The sequence below is a fragment of the Silurus meridionalis genome, chromosome 4 (assembly GCF_014805685.1).
Source record: "Silurus meridionalis isolate SWU-2019-XX chromosome 4, ASM1480568v1, whole genome shotgun sequence".
NCBI lineage: Eukaryota > Metazoa > Chordata > Actinopteri > Siluriformes > Siluridae > Silurus > Silurus meridionalis.
In genome coordinates, this window is record NC_060887.1 from 9,142,689 (window position 1) to 9,166,668 (window position 23,980).

At 41.1% G+C, this 23,980-nt stretch overlaps 1 protein-coding gene across 2 annotated transcripts; it reads right to left on the reverse strand.

Annotated features, from left to right (window-relative positions):
• Positions 1–1,398: 1,398 nt before the first annotated feature.
• znf1035 (zinc finger protein 1035) lies at positions 1,399–23,546 on the reverse strand. 2 transcript variants are annotated; one of them, XM_046847133.1, is made up of 4 exons: positions 22,774–23,546; positions 21,860–21,942; positions 10,113–10,167; positions 1,399–10,026 (listed from the first exon to the last, which is right to left on the reverse strand). In XM_046847133.1, exon 4 carries the CDS (start codon positions 9,933–9,935, stop codon positions 2,178–2,180), a length of 7,758 nt encoding a protein of 2,585 aa, XP_046703089.1. In that variant the 5' UTR covers positions 9,936–10,026; positions 10,113–10,167; positions 21,860–21,942; positions 22,774–23,546; the 3' UTR covers positions 1,399–2,177. The 2 variants fall into 2 exon arrangements, with proteins under 2 accessions (XP_046703089.1, XP_046703090.1); XM_046847134.1 differs by lacking the exon at positions 22,774–23,546 and adding an exon at positions 22,606–22,754.
• Positions 23,547–23,980: the final 434 nt, after the last annotated feature.

Here is a 23,980-nt window from a genome sequence, read left to right on the forward strand (position 1 = left end):
ATGTGGACAGCTATGTGTGTTACTATAAGAAAGGATTGTACCAGGATGCACCAAGAGAAAAAGGTAAGCAGAAGCAGTGTAATTCTCTGAACACAATATTGTTGGAAAACACAGTACACCCATTCATGACAGCAGTATCCCTTATTGGCAGTGGCATCTATCAGCAGGGAAAAGTGCTCTACCACACTGTAAATAATTGTTCATTGTCTTGCTCAAATATGTAAGGCCTTCCCTGAAAAACATTTTCTGGATGGAAGCATTTGTTGCTCTTAAACCTGTATATACCGTTCAGCTTTAATGGGGCCTTTCTAAATGTGCAAGCTACCCATTCCACAAGCACTAATGCACTTCCAGATGTGGCGTATTGAACTAAATGGGCAGAGGGCCCGAAGATCACGGGCATCCAGTATTGATTTTCGCTTTGATTAGTGAAGCTCTGCCCATCTTTACTTCTGAGAGACTCGGCCTCTTTAAGGTGCACAATAGCCAATCATCTTGCTGACCTGTTGTAAACTAACATTAGTTGCAAAAACTTTTTAATTTTAGTAACACTTTCCAGACTTTTGATGCCCTGTCCCAAGTTTGAGACTTGCTGCAACCATCAAATAAAAAATTACATATTTTTTTCTTAAAATGGTACATTAAGTTAAAATATTTGATGTTTTCCATTTTATTGTGAATACAAAATGGGTTTGCAAATCATTGCATTGTTTTATGTACATTTTACATTCTCCCCTTTTTATTTTATTTGGGGTTATAGACCAAAAGGACATTTATCTTTGTCATTAATTTTCCTAGTAAACCCTTTTTTTAAGGGTAGAAGACTTTTACCATGTTGTGTCAAATTGGCATAGATTTATAGCTTCTGCTGCTAAGATATTAAAAGCTAATATCATTACACATAACAGGCTACATTTAATAACCATTTGACAATGATTAGTGTGTTAAATTATATTTAACTACCTAGACGTGTATTTATATGGGTGATTATACTAGCTACATGCCAGAACCGAGTTATAGCTAGTAGAGCACTATGAAGTACACATTTTAGCTACTACTCTGTATTTCTAGAACTAACACAATGAACAGGTGCTATACGACCACAAAAGAAAGACAATAGATTCAAGCAGCTTATCACTATAATGAAAATGCAGGGGTATGTTATGACAGCTTTTATTGCCAAGCATTGTATCAGTTTGATTGATAGCACCTTATTCAAGTGGCTTTACCTCCCTAGTCAACATTTAGTCTGTTGCTTGGCTTGGCTGCCTATTTGATACTATAAAATAACTGTATCCTGATTTTTTTTTTTTTTTTTTTTTAGAAGCAATCCATGACTTTTAAATTCAAACATCCCCCCCTCAGTGAATGTGACAGATGTAGACCACCAAAGGCAGCTATATTCAAATGGCTTTATTGTTCATGTTGGAAAATTGAACACACCATAACGGTCTTTAAAAAATGTTTTAAAAAAAGTTACGTACGAATACACAGGTGTATATATAGATATATACAGTCACTTGCAAAGTTAGGTTATTACACCTAATCATTGAGTGCTTGGTAGGTGGTCAACCACCCCTTATGAAAGAAAATGAAACAAATTAGCAACAAAACAGAATAAAATATTCCAGAATATTTTAGAAGAAACCAGTAAATATCAAAAATCACATTTTAACAAAGATATACATAACTTGAACAACCCTAACAATCGTGTATTAGACATGTAAATCCAAGGACATGAGAAATTTGACATTTTAAAAAAGTAAATATTGAGTCTGCAAATGACAGTTAACTATTTAAGTGTCTACTTAATTAAAATAAAATAATTAAAGCCAATTATGTGTGTGGTGATATGTAAATTGTTCTGGGCATGCACATTTTTACCAAACAAGTTTTAGTTTTTCAATCATATCTTACATTTATCTGAAGTTTTCTATAAACACTAGAAATTCAGTACATAGTCCTCTGAAATGCAGTAGTAAAAACAATAATCTCTCTTATCTATGTACACATCAGAGAGCAATGAAATGAGAAACCTAGGAAAACAAGCATACAACTAAAAAAAATGGAAAAGTGTGAACCCACAACGTGAGTCAAGAAACTATACAATTTAACGTTTCCAGAAAATTGAATGACCAAGAACCACCTGCATTGCAGGAAATACTCTACAATATACTCTACTCCATAACTGGGCTTTGAAAGAGAATGTCCGATGGTGACTGGGATTGGTAGGAATCGGACGACGTCCCATGAGTTTGCTGATGTTCTTCTAAAAGATGTGGAAAGGCGAATGCCTTATCGCACTCTGTACACTCGTAGACAACTTGTCCTACGTGGGTTTCCTGGTGCTGTCTGAGCTGAGAAAGCAGGCTAAACGATTTATAGCACATATCACATCTGTGATCACCACTTACTTCACTAAAGGTTTGCAATTCAGGATGTTTCTGTTCATGCTTCGAGAGATCATATGGGGTTTTAAACGATTGGCTACAAACTGAGCAATGGTATTTAGGAAGGGCCATGTGGCTCTTACGGTGAGACAAAAGTAATTGTTCCGTTTTGAAAGAACTGGAGCACAGGTCACATTGATACACGTGATCGTTGTGTACTCGCTGATGCTGTGCAAGATATCGCTTTTGGGCAAAGCTCTTTCCACAAATCGAACACTTGAACGGACGACCAATTGCATGCAACTTTTGGTGCTCCTGTAAACTTAGGTTGGAGGGAAACCGCTTGTTACAGGTAGTGCAGTTATAGAAGTCTTCTCCAACATCAACCTCCTCCTCCTCCTCCGCGTTAATATTAGCGAGTACGTCAGAAGAATTCTCCAAACGTCTCCTCTTAGAACGATGCTCTTGGTGAACGCAGTAATGTTGGCGAAAGGCTTCGCTTCCAAGGAAGCTTTTTCCACATTCAGTACACTCGTAGTGTGTAGCTGCGGACAAATGGCACTGTTGATGTTTCTCAAGTTGTTGCTTGGTTGAGAATGTCTCGTTACAAGCAATGCACACATAAGCGTGAACAGAAAGGTGGTTTGCCAGCTCTAACACTTCAGAGAAACTCTCAGGGCAAATAGGGCATCTGTAAATTTTGTCCTGATTTGAATCATCAGTGTTCAATTTCTTTACTTTATCAGTCGGCGTTTTGGAGGAGTTTTCACCACCGTGTGTTTGCAAATGGGTCAAGAAATGATGGCGGTGTCTAAAGCTCATGTGACAACTATTACACTGAAAGGACCGTGATCCAGATAACTGATGAGTAAGCTGATGTTTTTTAAGGTGAGAACCATGCAGGAAATGCTGATTACAGTCTTTACAGGAGTACGGGCGCTCTTTCGCTGGATTGCAGCCATGCTCCGAGAGCTGCTCAGGATCTGGAAAGCGCACTTGACAAATTTCACAGCGATACCTGTATTGCTGAGCGGTACTTAAGGAAGGGCTGACCGAGACTGGTGGGGATGAGGCCTGCTTTGCCGGTGGAATTAAAGGAGGGAGCTCGTCCTCTCCCTCAGTGTGGATTTTCCGGTGCTCTGCTCGGCTTGACTTGCAGGAAAAGTTTTCGTGGCAGAGATCACATGGGAAATTTTCCTCCCGATGGGTGGTCATATGTTCTCTCAGTTTTGAAGACCGCGTGAAACTCAACTGACATTTTGTACAGCGATGGGGATGTTTTCCGACATGAGTGTGCTTATGCTTACGCAATGCAAAGAGAGAAACAAAACCTTTACCACACATTTGACACTGAAATTCAGACTTATGACTACGCTGATGCTGCTGCAGATTTACAAGCTGTATAAAGCATTTGCCACATTCTTCACATTCATAGGGCTTTTCACCAAGATGGCATCTTTGATGGTCCTCGAGATTTTCTGATGTCAGGAATGTTTTACCACAGACATGACAAGGAAAATAAGGGGCATCGCCATCATCCTCATCGTCATCATCCTCACCGTGATCGTCCTCACCGCGATCGTCCTCACCGACTGCTTTATCATCTGCATTACTTCTGCTGGATTCATTGTTGCTCAACTGATGTTCAGTAGGAGCACTCTTAAGGTCATCAAGACTTTTTGCACTCCCATTGTGCTTTGCCCTAATGTGCTTCATATACGACCTTCTTATAGTGTAAATCTTATTGCAGGGTTGGCAAGTATATACTTTAGGAGACACCTGATCAGTTTTCAGACAAGGCACAATTGTTTTGCGCGGTTCAACAGAGGAATGAGACAACCTTTGGTGAGCATTCAAGGATTTGGGAGTCCAAAACCTTAACTCGCATATTTTACAAACAAATGGCCGATTAGGGTCATGACATGATCTGTGTATGTCCAAATCAGAGAGACAGCGGAAGCTTTTAAAGCATTCAGGGCAGGTGTTCCTAACAGCTTCCTGGTGATGGGTTTTTAAATGCATTTTCAGCATGTATGATTGTTTAAAACTCCTACTACAAATGTAACAGCGGTGGCTTTTAAATGATATGCGCTCCTGGTCTTCACGTCCATGAGCCTCAAGGTGACTTATAAGCATGAGCCCATCTGTAAAACTTTCTTCACATTCAGAGCACTGATATTTGTGAACTACAGGTCCTTTATCCTGGTCTTTGCATGAAAACTTTGTCTGTAGTACACCAGTTCCTGTTGCGTTGGAGTCTTTATTACGAAAGACTAGGATGTCGTCATTTGTACTTTCTGATGGAATGGCTCCTTTCTGGTTAGGTTCCTTTGTAGTGACTTCCAAACCCTTACACCTTCTTGTGTGCTTTTGTTGACCAGCTTTGTTCCAGAATCCCTTGTTGCATTTTTTGCAATAAAGAGTATACGATGCTGTATGAGTGCGCAAATGCATTGCAAGCCCGCTGTTGGTTATAAATCTAGTGTTGCACTGCTCACACTTAAAAGGTTTCGGCCTTTCGACATTTTTGTGCTCATTGTTCGCATTTTTTTGATGACTGCTCTCATCATACTGGTCATCCACTGGTTCCTCCTTAATTTGCATATTATTCAACGATTCATACTTGGGGGTATTTGACTGCTGTTGCCGAACAGATCTGTGATTTGTTAAAACATGCTGCTGAAGCTGGGAGAACAACAAAAAGCGATTATCGCAGTGGACACAGGAAAATGCCTTGACCTTTGAAGAACTGGAAATACTGTCTGCAGGTCCAGGGCAGTCAGTGGATTTTAAGCTGATGATACAGTTGTTTTGATGAACTTCAAGAGCTTCCTGAGTGAACAACCCACCACATCTGTCACAAAGCACTTTGGGACCTCTTTTCCCACTGCATTTTGTTAAGTGCCGTTTTAAGTAGTCTTTTCTGATGAAACCCTCATCGCATTTGCCACACACAAATGGCCTTTCCCCTGTATGAAGACGAGTATGCAGTGTTAATTCCGATGGGTTTTTAAAGCGGCGGGGACAATACTCACAAGAGAACTTCCACTTATTAGAGTAGTTCCCCTCGTTATATTGCAATAGTTTGGAGGATTCTCCACAAGCCTGTACTGAAGTTTTAAACTCTGTTGGCATTTGCATTTCCTCCAGGCACACTGTAGAGGGCATCTTGCAGCTTCCCCTGAGATGGTGTCTCTTCAGACTGTCCCTAGTGGTATAGCTGTTCCCGCATGCTTTACAGGAAAATGGTTTAACAGTAGAGGGTGGCATGGAAATGGGACTTGACAAGTTGCTTGTGGCAGAAAACGTCTCAGAAAGAGTATTACGGTCAAGCGAATCACATTGTGGCTGTGGGTGGTCTTTGGAGCCAACTTGGTCAAGAGCAATCCGCTTAAGCTGCACCTCAAGTTGCTTTTTGCCTCTACATCGTGCCTGGTGACGTTTCAGATGATCGTGTCGAGAAAAACAACTTGGACATGTTTTGCAACTATACGGCTTAACGTCTGTGTGGGTAAGAATGTGTCGTCTGAGATTTCTAGGTTTTGTAAAGGTTTTTGTGCAAAAACTGCACTTTAACTGATCACCATTTTCTCCGATGATTACTGTGTGTTTCTTGTTACTAGCTGCACTGTTTGGTATTGTTTGGGCTCCTTCAGATTCATTTGGTTGATTTGTTTCATGTTGCCTCAGCACACCATGACATTCGGCTTCGTGCTGCTGACATGTGCTCCGATTAGCATATTTCTGACCGCAATTCTTACAAGCAAACTGTTTTTTCACCAAGTGAGTAGAAATGTGTCTTAATAAGTAAGATCTGTACTGGAAGCGCATGGAACAATGTGGGCATCGTTCCTTAAGACTGTCCTTGACATTTGACCCAGTTTCCTTTAATATTCGGCATGCTCTGTTAGCAACAACTACATTGGTACCTTTGCATTCATCCTTACATGCATTCCCAGATTCTTCACTTTTTGATGGCTCCCCATAGGACTCCTCCTTGGTATTGCAGACATTGCGATGTTCAGAGATTTTACTCCTTTTGTAACATTTTCCGCACTTTTTACACTTTTCAAGGCTGTTAGCCAAATGAGCCTTGACATGCAATTTCAAATAACTTGACTTGGAAAATGTGCGTGGGCAGTACGAGCACTCAATTTGGCGAACTCTTCTGGGATTTGATGCAGCTTTTACTTCACATTTCCCGCGTGTTTCAGCTAAGGTTGGTGTCTGAGCAAGTTCCACTTCCTCTAATCCTTTGCATTTCTCTTGGTGAAGCTTAAGGCGTTCCTTCCGGTGAAAAGTAATTCCACAGATATTGCAGGCAAACGGTCTTTCACCGGTATGTAGCCGAATATGTCGAATCAAACCAATTCGGGTCGTGAAACTATGCCTACAAACTGGACATTTTGAATCCGTCGGTTTCGGAATGTGAATTAAACAGTGCTGGCTCATTGTTTTGGAATCAACAAATGTCTTTCTGCATATGCCACAACAAAAAGACCCATTAAATGTCACTTTTTTATCAGCAGCCTCTTTGAGTGGAATATCAGCAGGCGGAGCAGGTGATATTGGCAAAGGTTCTTTCTTTGCATGAGTTGCAACATGTCGGAGAAAGTACACAGGAAACCTGAACTGCATTGGGCAATCAGGGCATTGAAGGATACCCTTCTTTGTGTGAGACTGTCTGTGTTTCAACAAATCTCCAATGGTGGGCACAATTTTTTTGCAGACAGAACACTGTACTCTTCGCCTGTGAATATTTCTGTGAGATATCAAGTGTCCACGCCTTGCAAAGATTTTTCCACATTCCAAACAAACAAAGGGTTTCGCCCCCCCATGTTGCTGCAGATGTTTGCTCAACAAGTCATCTGAACTGAAACATTTATCACAAAAATGGCAAAGGAATGAGTCACTAGTAACCATATCAGGTGACTTTTGGCTTAAAGGTTCTTGGCTTTGGGGTTTTTTATTATTAGAGACTGTTACTTCATCAGCAGCAGTTTTTTCAGACTTGACCCCTTGTACTGAAGAACGCTCAAAAAATGAATGTTTCCTCATGTGTCGATAGACTCCGGATTTATGCAAATACGAAGCTGGACATATTTTACACTTGTAACATGACTTCTCAGTTGGCAGCACTGGCTTTTCCTCTTTTTTTACTTTGATATTTTGCATGACCAGTGTGTCTTTGATTGTATTTCTCTGCAATTTATATTGCTCAAAGCAAGTGTTTTTAATGTGTCTGTTCAAAGTACAAGCCATTCCAAATGTTTCACTGCATAATGGGCATTTATGCCTGTTTCCCACTTTTCCTTTCTGCATTTGCAAGTATGCTTTTAAACACCGTTCCCGCATGTGACGTGTGCGGTTGTAGGAATATTTAAAAGTCTGCGGACAAGTGGGGCAAGGATACCTGCTGAAAAGTTTATATTCAAAAGATGGTTTGGAAAGGTGTTGCTTGGTGATATTTCCAGAACATAGCTCTTTATGTTTTTCAAGATTCCAGGAATATTTAAAAGCCTGATTGCATTGGTTACACTTAAAAGGCTTTGCATCCGTGTGCGATCTGAGGTGTAGTTTAAGTTGTGCTCGGAGTTTAAACCCTTTTCCACAAACAGGGCAGTTTACATTTTGGGGACACTGTGTTGTCTCTTTTATATCCACGAGTTTCACAAAACAATTGTGAAGCTTGTGAGAACCATCACCTCCAAGGGTAGTGGGTGGCTTTGCTGGATTTGGCTCTCTTTCTGAATACGTTTTGCTCTGTTCATCGGGTTCTAGTACCAAAGGATTGCATCTGACTCTTCCCCTGTGAGAAATAAGTTTTTTATAAGTAGGAAAGTATAAGCCACAACAATTACACCTATAGTCTGTTACGCTTGTATGCCTTTCCTCATGATTCTGAAGGAAGAAGATTTTAATGAATGGTTTTAGGCAGTACCTACATAGGTATTTTGTATTCTCTTCAGTCGTTTGCTTATTAGTTGACAAAATTACACCAGCCAGCAGCATGTCTTTTGGCCCAATTTGCTCACATGAATGTCCAGTTGCCAATGTTTCATTACAGAAATAGGCTTCACAGGTTAGGCAGTACTGAAAGCTATGCTTAGAATGTTTGCAATGGTGGTGCTCAATAAGATCATCTAAACTCTGTGTGCTCTTTAGGCATATAGAACAACCATATAGGTTTCCATCTTCAGCATAACTTTTAGTTGTGTTCAAAAGCACAACGGGCTGCAAATTTTTCATCAACTTCTTGGATGACAACAAGGAAGGACTGGTTTTAATTCCGTTGTCATATGTACCTTCAGTTGATGCTAATCCGTCAAAGACTTGCTCTTCTAGAGAGTCATTTTGCTGTCCCGGTTCCGGAGACACCAAAGTGCTCCTGTCAATACTTGTTCCGCAAGGTTCCTGCAGACAATTATCTGTTGCGGCTTTTAACTGATCTGTGGGTAGAGATTCAAGTGCAGGAGTAGCAAGAACAGCAGGTTGTGAATGATCAACATTACAGTTCTGGGAAGTCATACTGGCGGACGTTGAATTGTTTGCAGCATCTTGGTGTAATTTTGTGTGGTCCAGGCTGTTCAAACATGACTGCAAGAACTCAAAACTGCTGTGTTCGACCGATTGACTCGTCTCATCATTTTTTGGCTCATTATCAGGAGCAGCATTTTCAACGTCATGCTTAAATCCATATTCTGAAGATTTACTTTCGGTGTCACAAGCATCGTTTTTCGCTTCTACGTGAGGTTCATTTTGTACATCAACATTTCCAGTGCTATTGACATTCTTCTCATTGTCTTTTATACCCTGCTTTGGGCCCTTTAAATCCAAGTCCCAAACTGAATTTGGAGTTATTGCGTTGTCTTTGCCACTCTCGCTTTTTTCAGTAACTCTACAGTCTGTATTTTGGATAAGGATTCCTTCTTTCACTTGCTCCTCAGATTTCAAAGGGCATCCACCATCACCTTCCGCAGTAGTAAGAGTTAAAGACCTTTCCTTAACATTTTCACCATCTTTCACATTAAAACCACCACCATGCTCGTCACCCTCTGTATTAGATGCTCGACAGACATAATCTTCCTCCTGCGTGGCTTGATTGTATGATGTAGATGTATTAGGTTTTCCAGCATCTTCTTCCAATTTAGTTTCATCCCTAGAACTCGCGTTATCCTGGCACTCGGATGACTGCTCAGGGCCTTTCTCCAAGAGGTCAGAAGTTTGTCCAAAATCTGTTTCAGAACAGCTGCTAACATCCGAGTAATCCTCAAGTCTATTCACGGTCAACAAAGCAGGATCTTGCTCTGATCCATGTAAGGGTTTATCAAACATAGGTGGATCATTTTCTGAAAAGGTAATTTGCTCTGAACACACACCCATACACTGATCTGTTACAGCGCAAATAGCGACGTGCGGCGTTTCATGAACTGTGTCTTTTGTGTCTGGCACATTTGCCACAGAGTTCACACAGTTCAATTCTGATGTAGGTACTTCTACAGAATCCATCATACTTGAACAGTCATCTTCAGTTAACTGATCCATATGTCCAAATAGCTATTTCGGCTAGTTTAAACTGAGAATCTTTGATTTCTGTACACAAGTCATTGTGTTGCATCCTCGGTTAGGTGGTTCTCTGCAAGACAATTTACAACTATTATTAATTTACATTTTTACGGCCAAAAAAAAAAAAACAAACAAAAAAACGAGCACAATACTCACTGAACTTCATCCAGAGCACATCAGTGGAAGGGTTGTAAAACACCATTAGAATGAACTGCACAAAAAGGAAAAACAAACAAACAACTAAGTATAACGGATCCAAAGATATTTAAGATAGTCGGATAACTATAGTAGCCTGTTATTACTGTTTGTTTACTTTATACCTTTTTAAAAACAAGGTTTTTTTTAGAAGTGAAAAAAAAATGTTAGGAAGCTGTGGTCACAGCGCACAGTCAGCCATGATACAGAACAACTGAAGCACCGAGGTTTAAGGGCCTTGCTCATGGGCCCATGAGTGGCAGCTTGGCAATACTGGAGCTTCAACCCCTAAACCCTACAATCAGTAACCCAGAGCCTTAACCACTGATCTACTGCTTTCCCATCAGACTTATACAGTGAACTTAGAAAACAAAGAATATAAATAAAAAAGAAAAACACACAAATGCTGGGGAAATGTTTGGTGCCACATGGGTACTGAGACATGTAACCCCTTACGTAAGGTACATCAGCTTAATTTGAAATGGGGTTTTGAAGTATGATAACAGTCAAGGGTTTGGGGACGCCTCCTAGTGGATTGTCCATTTTTATTGTTTGCAACATTGCACATTATCACCAATACTAATAACATCTAAACCATGAAAGAACATGTAAGGAATTATGTAATACATAGTACATAATCAGTTTTTCTAGTGCTACAACAACTACTGTACAAATTCCTATTAAGGCAAGTACCACTCAGTCAAGTAAAGAGAATAGAGAATCCAACATTACTTCAAGAAATGAAGGTCAATCTAAAAAATCTCAAGAAATTTAAATGCATCTCCAAGTGCAGTTGCCAAAAACCAGGAAAGGAAGGCCAAGAGCTACCTCTTCTGCAGAGGATAAGTTTATTATAATTACTAGCCTCTGAAACCACCTATTAACATAAATGATTTTCAGAGTGGCAGACATTGATCTCAAGCAGAAGAGACTTGATTGGGCCAACACAAAAAAAATGGCCATTAGATCTGTGGAAACTGTCTTTTAGTCCGAGGAGTCTAAATTTGAGATTTCTGGTTCTAACCACTATGTCCTTGTTGGACTTAAAAACTGTCCGATCACCCCCTCTAAAAGTGTGGTTCCCCCTGTGAAGCATGGAGGAGGAAGTGAGATTGTGGGGAGGTGCTTTGCTGGTGGCACTGTTGGTGATTTAATCAAATTTGAGGGGACACTTGACCATCGTGGCTACCACAGTATTTGCGACATACCTTCCCCGAACACACCTAGGTTATTGCAAGTGCTCTTTGTTCAAGGATGAGATTGAGTGCTGTATCAAACAACCTGGCCTCCACAATAACCCATCCTAATCCAGTTAGTTTGGGATGAGCTGGGGCCTGAGCATGAAGGAAAAGCAGCCAACAGCAAGTGCCTCGCAGAGTTTTTTTTTTTTTTTTTGTGACCAGGGGCCGATTGGGGAATAGTAAAAACAGAGTCTGTAGGAAATCTTCAGCTTTTAACGGCAGTAACTAGTTGAACTAAACTGATTCAAGACACATTTTTGTCTATGCATGGTTTAGCTGTAGAGTGACATTACTGGTGCTTTTGATCTATGCCATTAGATGGGATTGTCTGCTCACATATCAGTGATTCTTGCAAACACTGGCTGCAACCATACCCTGCACAACTGGAAGTTTTTCCACCTGCTTAGAACCTGACTCATTGATTAAAGCTGTCCAAAGCATGTTTGCAGGTGCAGATACAAATCCACTATGGTGATACTACCTGGCACCATTGAACAGGAGAATGCCACTGCCTGCAGTTCCACAGAGGTGGAGATGTGCTTTGGCAAACAGGTACAACATTAGGTTTTTACTAAATTTGGGCATTGGTCAGGCAGACCTTGTTCCACCGAAGCCTATTTCAAAACAAGTTCAAAGTTTGGGAAGTTAAAGGTGATTCAACGGCTAATTGAACAAGCTTGTTGATTTCTCATTCAGGAGAATGTCCATATCTGTCCACAGAAGCCACTCTTGCGTGACCAATCCAGCTGGTGCCAGCTCTAAAAGGGTGGGTCAGCTCCAAATCGGTTGGACTTAATCTCCAAGTTGGCTGCACAAACCTCCTGGGGCTTTGATTGATTTATTTAATGTCTTGTACATGACACAGATTCAGATGGTGGTGGTAGGGCACACATTTTGCTGCGATTTGTTAGTGAAGAAGAAGAGATGACGAATGTTTTGCTAATTTTACTGAAAAGAAAATGAATTGCCCACCCTCAGATTTAATAAAAACTTTTAGGCTTTTCCCGTTAGGGGTCGCCACAGCGGATTCCTGACCGCATGTTCAATTCGGCACAGGTGTTGCGCTAGATGCCCTTCCTAACGCAACCCTCCCCTTATATCCGTGCTTGGGACCAGCACTGAGTGCACTGGCTTGTGCAACCCTAAAGGCTGGGTTAGGTTCCCTGACCGAGAATTGAACCTGGGCCGCGGCGGTGAGAGTGCCGCATCCTAACCACTAGGGAACCCCCACCCTCAGATTTAATAAATGTATTAATTGTGTAACAAAATAGGAAGAATGATATTGTTACTATTAACTTATTTCTGCATAAACCACACTCCCTTTGGGAAGGTCATACCACTTGGAGGTCTCTGGACTGAGATACATTCTTGGTTCAATCCAGTCATCTCAAGGGTAGACTACTGCTACCTGTCTATGACAAGTCTCTCTCAGAGACATCTGACCTTTAGAATGCAGCTGCAAACTTTTTTTCAACCTTCTACGGTTCTCCCACTAGTACTTGCATCAGATTTAAACCACGGCTGCTTACCTACAAATCCAAAAACAGACACTAGCTCACAGCACTGCTGTCCCATGTTTTGATCCACAAAAGCTGCTTGACTGGTCCCAGTCTCTTATGGTGCAATAAAGACATGCTTCTAGACACTGTTCTGGCACATGTTCTTAAACTGGTCTGTGTCACCTTGCACTTACAGGTGTTCCACACAACATTTACCTTTTGATTGGAGTAAAGGTTTAATGCGGTGCGCAACTGGGAGGCAGTCCTTTATATAGAATGAGCTGGTACATTTCAGCTGTAAAATCTGTGCCCCAATAGCGTGAAATGTCGAAAGCGCACAGGAACCGTCAAGTAAAGACCATCCCACTAAAGTGAGGGGTCAAATAAAAAACTGGTGGAAAAAAAAAAAAAGGCATAAAGAGGCCAAGAATCACTTTGAAGGAGCTACAGAGTTTGGTGGCTGGAAATAAAGAAATTATGCATTAGACACTGTTAAGAACACTTCATAACATTGGATTTGCCCATATCAGAAAGCTGTGATGTGGTAAAGGTTTAGCAGTCAGAAGAAGCATGAGTCTGGTACAGTAAAGGCTAGAGTTGGCAGATGTGGGGATAGTTCCCATCAGCAGGGGTGAAGACTGTTGTCAGGGTGAAAGAAGAAATACAGCAAGTAAACTTGATAATGCCTGCTTCACCTGTGATTCCAAGCACAAGGCCAAAAACACTGAAATGGCTTAAGAACAAAAAGGTATGGAATACACAAGACCTCCGAAAATGTATTGTAGTGTCTGTTGGCAAGACATAAGCAGCATATCCTTATAGTCCTGCAAGTTGCAGCCTCTATGGCCCTGCGGTCCAGCATATCTCAAAGATGCGAGATCAGAATTAGATCTGGGGAATTTGAAGGCCAGGTCAGCCAATGAAATGTTTGTCATGTTCAAACCATTTTAGAACAAATGCTGGTAGAGCAATGTAGCCCCAGCACTGAAAAAAGTTAAGACTAATGATGCTAACTGGTGCTATTCTGACCAAGTGTGTTAAAACAGCTGTGATTTCATCATGGATAGCAAGTTAGAACAAAGAGCAAACATGAAATTCTGCACGAAACTGGGCAAATCTGCCACAGGGATGGTTGACATGACGATGCTGCAATGAGTCAGTGTTTTTCAGTAGCACATGTGCAAGATTGGAAGAACATCACTGGAAGACAATGAGTGATAAGGAAATCCTTCAAAGAGCTTAACCCCCCCCCAAAATGTCAAAACCATTCAGCAATTTATGTATGACGCCCATTGGAGAAGAATCCACGATTTCACTTGTGCACCCAACCTACATGCCAGATTTGGCTCCTGTGGACTTAGCCCTCTTCCCAACGATGAATATCCAGCTCAAAGGTCACTCAACAGCACTGCAAACATCCAGCGCAGAATCGCTGAAGGTAATTGTCACAATACCAAAAAAAAAAAAAAAGTCTTCAAGGAAATATTCCAGAAATGGCAGGAATACTGAGCATTGTATTGCTGTACAAGGGGACTATTACAAGTAAACGTACTTTAAGTTTTCATACTTTCTTTTAAGCAGAGCTTGTCTTTTTTTATACCACCTTTACCAATGAATAGCTTAGACAAGAAAGTATGCTGTGGTATTTCTGTGGCAGTTGCAGCTTGGTGGGGGAAAAAAAAAAACCTAAAATCACGTGTAGTATTGAGGCCCTTTGCAAAAACAATTGCACATGATTTGAAAGGCACACACCTCCTATAGAAGGCCTCACAGCTGACAATGCATATTATAAAAAAAGAGGTCAAAGGAACTGCCTGCGATGCTCCAACACAGGATTGTGGCAATGCACAGATCTGGTGAAAGGATTAAGAAAAAAAAAAATTAGTTCTGCAGCACTGAGGATTCCCAAGTAGCCTCCATAATTCTCAAATGGAAGAAGTGTGGTACAACCAGGACCCTGTCAAGAACTGGTCACCTAGGCAAACTGAGCAAACATGGAGAGAGACCTCAGCAAGAGAGGTGACCAAGAAACCAATGCTCACAGAGTTCCACAGATTCTGTCTGGAGATGGGACAACCATCACTGCTGACCTCTAAAAGATATGGGCTTTAAAGCGAAGTGGCTAGACAAATACCTAGACAAAAGCCCAAACAAACACTCAGACTGTGTGGAAGAAGTTTCTCTGGTCTGATAAACCAAGCTTGAACTGTTTGGCCAGAATTCTAACATGTTATATCTGTAGGAAATCAGGCACTGTTATGACCTGCCCAAAACAATCCCATAGTTCTACAGTGCTCAGGACCTCAGTCTGGCCGAAATGTTTAATTTGCTGCTTCACAACGACCCTATTTAAACAGGCAAGACAACACATGAGTTGCTTAGGGACACCTTAGGGAAGCCCGAGTTGAACACATCTGAAAAGACCTGAAACTGGCCATCCCCATCCAACCTGACCTAGATTAAGAAGATTTGCCATGAAGAATGGCAAAAAAAAAAAAAAAATCCCCCAAACCAGAGGTGCATAGCTTGTTTCATAATACCCAAAATGACTTGTAATTGTTGCCAAAGGTGCTTCAACTAAGTACTGAGTAAAGGGTCTGAATACTAATGTACATGTTCATTAAGGATGGCTCTGTACATTGCTGCATTCATCTTTCCCACTAGCCTGACTAGTCTCCCAGTCCCGGCTGCAAAAAAACATCCCCACAGCATGATGCTGCCACCACCATGCTTTACTGTAGGGATGGTATTGGCCAAGTGATGAATGGTGCCTGGTTTCCTTCAGACATTACATTTGGCATTCAGCCTAAAGAGTTCAATCTGTTTTTCTTATGGTCCGAGTTTGTTAGGTGCCTTTTGGTAAACTACAGACAGGCCGTCATGTGCTTTTTACTGAGGACTGGCTTCCGTCTGAAAGGTTGCCCTCTCCCCAAAGAGAAATTTTGGAGCTCTTTCAGAGTGACCATCAGGTTCTTGGACACTTCCCTGAATAAGGGCCTTCTCTCCCGATCGCTCAGTTTGCTCTAGGAAGAGTCCTAGCGGTTCCAAACTGCTTCCATTTATGAATGATGGAGGCCACGGTGCTCATTGGAACCTTCAAGTACTACAGAAATTGTTTTGTTCCCTTCACCAGATTTGTGCCTTGATACAAACCTGTCTCAGGGGTCTACAGACAATTCCTTAAACTTCATCGCTTGGTTTGTGCTCTGACATGCACTGTTAACTGTGAGACCTTCTATAGACAGATGTGTGACTTTCCAAGGATGATCAGTGGAAACAGGATGCACCAGAGCTCAATTTTGAGTGTCATGGCAAATGCTGTGAATTCTTATGAACATGTAATTTCCTTTTGCTTTTATTCTTAATAAATTTGCAAAGACTTCAAACAGACTTCTCTCCCATTGTCATTGTGGGGTATTCTTTGTAGAATTTTAAGGAAAATAATTAATTGAATCCACTTTGGAATAAAGCTGTACCATATCAAAATGTGGAAAAATAAAGCACTGAAAACTTTGAAAAATGTTCAACCAAGGATTAAAAGACAGTGGAGAAAATGTACACTTCCATGTTTGTATTTTGCTAGCAAAATTTAGGGCTCTATCCTGTATAAGTGATATTTAATTAGAGAATAAAATAAAATATTTAATTTCTTAGTGCCTTACACGAGCATGCCAATATTAATTAATCTAAAGCTAATGACGGAACAAAAAAAAAAAAAAACAATCTTTATTTGGGATTAGACAGCCATACAAATAAAGCAGCATCCTGTGGTAAGATTGCAGAAATAGTTCTGGAGTACACAAAGAGTACTAGAGAGGCCAAAAGGCACAACTTAGGAAAAAAAATGGAATGCCTGTCCATAAAGTGAAGCCCTTAAAAGAACGTGTGTTGTGGGTCAATGTAAATAAAGAACATGCAGCGAAATACTGAGGAGAGTAGCGTTAGGAAGGGTATCCAGCGTAAATTGGCCAAATCAGATATGCGAATCACAAACCAGAATTTCATACCGGATCGGTCGAGGCCCGGGTTACCAATGACCGCCACAGGTATTGTTGGCCAACAGGGTACCGTTGGAAATTGGGCACCTGTTGGCCGAAGGAGAAAAAGGAGAGGGGGAACAGAAATATAGAGACAGCAGGGAAAGGAAAAATATAGGAGAGTGGAGGTTATGGTGGGCACTTTAAATGTTGGTACTATGACTGGTAAAGGGATAGAGGTAGCTGATAAGATGAAGCAGAGAAGGGTAGACCAAGTGGAAAGGGAGTAAGGCCAGGAACATTGGAGGGGGGTTTAAACTGCTCTATCGTGGTGTAGATGGAAAGAGAAATGGTTTAGGGGTGATCCTAAAGGAAGAGTACAGAGTAAAAGTGTAATAGAGATAAAGAGAGTTTCTGATAGGGTGATTAAATTTATCATCACCCCTTCATGTTCATTAGTGGGTTGTGAGATGGAGAAGGAAAAATTCTGGAGTGAGTTAGATAAAGTGGTAGAAGGTATACCTAGGAATGGACAATTGGTGATTAGGGCAGACTTTAATGGGCATGAGGTGAAGGGAACAGAGGTAAAGGGTAGGTATGGCCTTAAGGGGAGAAATGTGGAAGGGCAGATGGTGGTAGATTTTGCTAAAAGGATGGAAATGGCAGTGGTAAATACTTATATTAGGAAGAAGAAGAAGGAGGAGCATAGAGTGACGAGAGTGGAGGAAGGTGCACACAGGTGGACCATGTTCTATGTAGGGTGGTGGCAGGGAAGAAGAAGTGGAGAAGAATGAGGACTAAAAGAAAAATAAGATGGTGGACACTGAAGGAGGAAGACTGTAGTTTAAGGTTCAGGGAAGAGGTCAGACAGGGGCTCTGTGGTGGTAAATAGAGGTGCTGGATGATTGGGCAACTGCTGCAGAAGTGATAAGAGAGACAGCTAGAAAGGTACTTGGTGTGACATCTGGAAATAGAAAGGAAGACAAAGAGACGTGGTGGTGGAATTAGGAAGTGCAGGAAAGCATAAGGAGAAAGAGGTTGGTGAAACAGAATTGGGATCGACAGAGTAATGTAATAGTAGGCAGTAGGGCTGTGCGATAAATCGATTTTATCGATTAACTCGAATGTGTAGTTTACATCGATCTGTTTTAATAAAAATCGGTTTTCTCTTTAATGTCCGCCAACGCTCCCCTCTGGGCTTCCATAGTTTCGAACGAACTTAGCCCCTCATTTTACTGTGGCGTTTTGGAGAAAAGTAAAGGCAAAAATCACTCGAAACCTCAGGTGCATTCTCAATCATGTTCCACATTTAAACACTCATAAAACATTTTTCTTTGTAGGTTTGCTCATTTTATGTTATATTACGTTCAATTTTCACAATTTACAATGGCAGGGCCGCCATCTTGTATTTTTGGCTTGTTGTTTCTGATTGCACTTTAACCCAAAGTGGGTTATAATCCCAGAAGGGTAAATAAACTTTATTTAATAAAGTTAAAAAATTTTTGTCATATGCAGATTGATTTTAAGCAGGGAAAAAAAAAAGAGATATAAATTGCAAATTGGATTTTTTGTGAAAAAATCTGGGATTTTTTTTTTTGGCAATATCGCCCAGCCCTAGTAGGCAGGAGTACAAGGACATGCAGCAGCAGATAAAGAGGGATGTGGCAAAAGCCAAGAAAAAGGCATACAGATTTGGGATTGGCAAAGAGATGAGAAAAGTAGGCAGGAATACAAGAAGATGCGGCAGAAGGTGATGAGGGATGAGAGAGAGCGAGAGAGAGAGAAGGTTGATGATGTGAAGATTGAGAAGCAGGAAGTGGTAAGGATTAGTAAAGAGGAAGTGAGAGCAGCAATTAAGAGGATGAAGAGTGGAAAGTCGGTTAAACAAAATGACATACCGGTAGAAGCAAGGCGATGTTTAGGAGAGATGGCAGTGGAGTTTTTTTAACCAGGTTGTTTACTAAAATTTTGAAAAGTGAGGGTGCCTGAGGAATGGAGGAGTGTGCTGGTACCGGTATCTAAGAACAAGGGAGATGTGAATAAAGTTGATCAGCCACACCATGGTTATGGGTTAGAGTAGTGGAAGCTAGGCTGAGAGAAGAGGTGACCATCTGTGAGCAACAGTATGGTTTCATGCTGAGGAAAAGCACTACAGACGCAATATTTGTTTAGAGACTGTTGATGGAGAAGGTCAGAAGAGTTGCACTGTGTGTTTTTAGATTTGGAGAATGTGTACAACAGGGTGCTGAGAGAGGACTTGTGGTATTGTATGAGGAAGTCAGGTGTGTCAGAAGTATGTAAAGGGAGGTGCAGGACATGTATGAGGGCAGTGTGACAGCAGTGAGGTGTGCAGTAGGAACGACAGGTTGGTTCAACGTGGAGGTGGGATTGCATCAAGGATCGGCTCTGAGCCCTTTCCTGTTTGCAGTGGTGATGGACAGCTTGACAGCGAGGTCAAACATGAGTCTTCGTGGACTATGATGTTTGAAGTGACATTGTTATTTGTTTTAAGAGATGGGAGCAGGTGGAGCAGAGCCTGGAGAGGTGGAAGTACATGCTGGAGAGAAGGGGAATGAAAGTCAGTAGGAGTAAGAAAGTACATGTGTGTAAATGAGAGGGAGAGCAGTGGAGTGCTGCGGTTGCAGGCAGGGTGTATTTGGTGGAAAAGAGTGGCAGGAGTGATTTGTGATAGAAGGGTATTTGCGGGAGTAAAAGGGAAAATGTATAAGACTATGGTAAAACCTGCTATGTTGTATGGTTTAGAGACAATGGCAATGAGTAGAGTTTTTATATTAAAAAAAAAAAATTAAAAAAAAAAAAAAAAAAAAAAAAACCAGGCGGTGGAGCTGGAGGTAGCAGAGCTGAAGATGTTGAGGTTTTCATTGGGAGTGACGATGTTGGACAGGATTGGAAACGAGTTTATTATAGGGACAGCGCATGTAGGAGATGAGATGGTTTGGACATGTGCAGAGGAGGGACATGGGGTATATTGGTCGAAGAATGCTGAGGCTAGAGCCGCCAGGAAGAAAGAAAAAAGGAAGGCCAAGAAGGAGGTTTATGGATGTGGTGAGGGAAGACATGGAGGTAGTTGGTTAGAGGACAGGGTTATGGAGATGGATAATCCGTTGTGGCAACCCCTAATGGGAGAAGCTGAAAGAACACCACTAAAATATTCGAGTCCCATTATGTGGCTTTACACATTTTATATGGTCGCTTTAGTATTTAAAGATGGAGGTGGTAGGGAGTGCTTGTTTAGAGTTAACTTGGGAGGCTATTTGGCACCTGCCAGGGCCCTGAGCATATGACAGTCTGCTTGCAATCGATCAAGTAAGCTTAAGATTGGGCCACAGAGGGAGGGCCACAATATACAACCCTCAGATCAAAACAGCACATTATATTGCCCTGCAACACATTTGGGTTCCATGCACACTGCTACCCAAACTATTTGGCCAACGCAAAATTTTAAGGGTGACCCGTACAGCTATTATAGTAGTGAGCCCAATACACTGGGGTTCCACTATCGCTTTGCACCACCTCCAAGACACAGCGGTCTTCCACTCCTCTGACCAAGGAATGGGGAACACACAGATGTTCAGCTATCAAGAGGGCTCTGTTAAAAGCACAAGTTTAAATTATGTATGGCATAAATTCTAGAGCCACCAACACAGCTGACCAATATCTAATGCCAGGACATAAATGTGTCCAGCATAGATTACATTATATGCCACATTCATCAACAAAGGTAATTGCCTGTACAGTTGACAAATGACATACAACAAAAACCATATGTTAATATGTACACAACCCCTTGGGATGCCAATTGCTTCAGCTTCTTAAAGAAACCCAGATTAAATATATTCATCTCTTTCCTATTTAACTGCTCTGGGTGACAAATACCCAACTAGTGAAAAACACCTTCTGTTCGTATGCGAATAGAGCAAAAAGCTGATTTTGTTTGTGAAATTGTTTAAACAGTTCATCACATTTTTGTTCAAACATCTTTACATAGAAGAAAAAAAGGTAAAAGGAACTGTCAAACAAAATGAATATGCATTTCTCTCTTGAACACTTAGAAGAAAAAAAAAAACAGGTGTTTTCAAATTTAACCAGGCACTGTACATACCAACAACAAGCAAAAAAGCTGGCAAAAAGCTTAAAATATTCGGGTCATGAAATTGCATATGAAGCTCAAAGATAGTTTAACCAGTCCAGAAGAAAATGTACGCATTAAAATGTAAATGCATATAGAAATTGAGGTTGAAAAACATTCAATCAAAACAAGCTACCAGACAATGTAATAAAAATACCCCCTGTTGAAGCATACATTTAAAAATAAAAAAAATAAAGATATGCCTAAAATAAAACATTCGGACTTGTTCATTTATTTTTATTTTAACGACTTTAAAATGGAAAAGCAAAGTAAAAGCCACCTGATGACACGGTCATTAATTAAACCAGATTTGAGTTTTAGAGGGTATTTATAAACCTGGTTAGGAATAGGATATAGCAAGAATTTACAGCTTTACAGATTCGTGTTTTAGTTTATATAACATTTATTTGAAAAGTTGAGTTCTTCCCTATTTATGTTTATTTCTTCAATCAAAAACTATAAATAAAATGGCATTTGCAGCAAAATGTCATCAACCAAGTCATTGTCTTTTTTCTTTGAAAGTGTAAAAAGCAAAAGACAAACACACTATTAACCATGATTTTTCAAAATGTGGTAGTGACATGTGGGTGTCTTTGACATCTATCTATCTGGCTTTTATTGTCATTTCTACTATACACAGTGGCACAAAGTAAAACCGAGACAACGTTCCTCCAGAACCCTGGTGCTACACTAGACTGACTATCTATCTATCTATCTATCTATCTATTGTAGATCAATAGACTTAGATACATGAGATGGATGTGTGGGTGTGTGTGTGTGTGTCTATAAATGGTGTTTACTTAATAGATTTAAATAAAATATTTAAATGTAAATAACATACCATGCTTTATACAGCTAGAAATTCACCATCCACTTCAGCTGGGTCAACCTGATAACTTGTGATGTGGAGTCTAGTAGTCCTCCCTGAAAATGAAACAAAAACATTACTACTTAAAAAAAAAAAATATATATATATATATATATATATATATATATATATAAAAAAATAGTGGAGGAGGCATTCATAAAGCATCATATAAAGAAATCTTAAACACTCACTCCCTTCATGTTACTGATTACACACAACCCCGATGATACTTCCAGTATCAGGTACACGTTCTCTTAGTTTAGAAAATGAAACCAATTCATAGCTTTAAATGATAAGTGCTTAGGAAGCGTTTGCCTTTAACAGCCAGCCTGCTTGGGCATCTATCGATACACTAACTCAGACGGAAGTAGCTAGCCTGGATAATCCCATGCTTGCTACCAATGAGGTAAAGTTCACTTTCAGTCAGAGCTGACTAGGTTTCAAATCAATTACTTAGAAGCTCGGAAAGTCCCTAGGATACCGAGATTTTCCTTCCCCGCATGCTACGACAACGATGATGAAGTTACAAATCAGCATAACTAACCGTATCACGAAACGAGCTAGTTTCCGAGTATGACAACTTGGTTGCTAACAAATTAGCTGCGAGTTTAGCTATGGTATCAGTCACACGACAAAATGGACCATGGGTTTGGGCTGGGGCTACGGCGCAGTCCCTGCAAACCACACAGACGCGCGCCTTAACCTGCTTCCAAACTAACCTGAGGTGCAAAATACAGTTCGATATAATCTGCTCCACTATCAGTGGCAAATGCTGGTTAAACGCAAGCTGGGTGCCTGATCTAGGAAAGCAAATTGCAGCCTCCAGTTCCTGCAAGAGTACACATTCAATGTCCGCACGTCCCTCAGCTACCGACCGACCGACCTACCGTCGTTCCGGAGGAAAGGTGTCGTTTCCTTCGCTCCTGTCCTACCAGAGCGAGCTGAAGAGTCGCCGAGCAGCACCGAAGCAAGTCCAGGTCTTCAAAAGTCAAGTCAATGGAGTTGAGCGCGAGATATTAAAATAACAGAACAATTAATCATTTTCCGCGAGTCCCGTCCGCACTACTCATCCCCAAACAATGTGCAGAAGCCCGGGATATTCGGCGACACGACCACCTAAACCAATCAGACGAAAGTAAAAGCACCTTGGTCCCGCCTTCGGTTCTACGGGGCCTCCATTTCGGCGTCCATTATGCGGAATCTGGGCTGCCTTTGCGCATGTTCTCTCAGCTCAAGCCCTGTAAGATGGCTGCCTGGTTGTTGCCAGACTTGGCCACATGACGACGGCACCGACCTCTATTTGCTCCCAAACCTTTTTATTTCGAATGGCCAGGCATTCCTACTCCATGGTGTTGCCCCTGGTCCTCCTGTAGTCCTGCCAATGTTCCTGCACTTGGTGACTCAAGCATGAACATGCCCCCAATATAATTTGGCACCTTTGTGGTGCCCTGATGTCTGCCTTGCCAAGTCGGAAGCCATGTTTGTAACTCAGTATGTTGTTGAATACATGTGAATTGGCCAAGATAATTGCACCATGCGTGTATTGTGTGCTTCGAAATGTACTGAAATATTGTTTACGAGGTGTTAAGCCCCATTCTTCTTTTGCCTAATTGATAGACCCTTAGTTGTTTTAGGTCTGGGGTGTCCAATCTTTTTTACACAAAGGGCTTGTGTGGGGGCAGGTTTTCATTCCAACCAGTCAAGGGCCACGCTGATATTCCTTGAAAATGAAAATCATTCGATTTAAACAGGTAGAATTTGGTGTGGACTTGCTTGGTTGTAATGAAAACCTGCACCCACACCAGCCCTTTGTAGAAAATATTGGACACCCCTGACTTGGGTAATAGGAGGCTGTGTCAAATGGATAACCGTCTCCTTCTGACAAGTAACAATAATATAACTTTGACACTATGGATATGCATGGTTAGAATCCTATTGTAAACAGAGGAGTGGTAACAGGACAATGGTCACAGGCAATGGTCCTTTGGACAAAGGTCTTTTGGACCTTGTGCTACACATGTGATGACTGGGCACACCCAGACCAACTGTTCAGCTATTAAGTAACGAGTTGGGCAAGTGCAATGAAGGTAGATA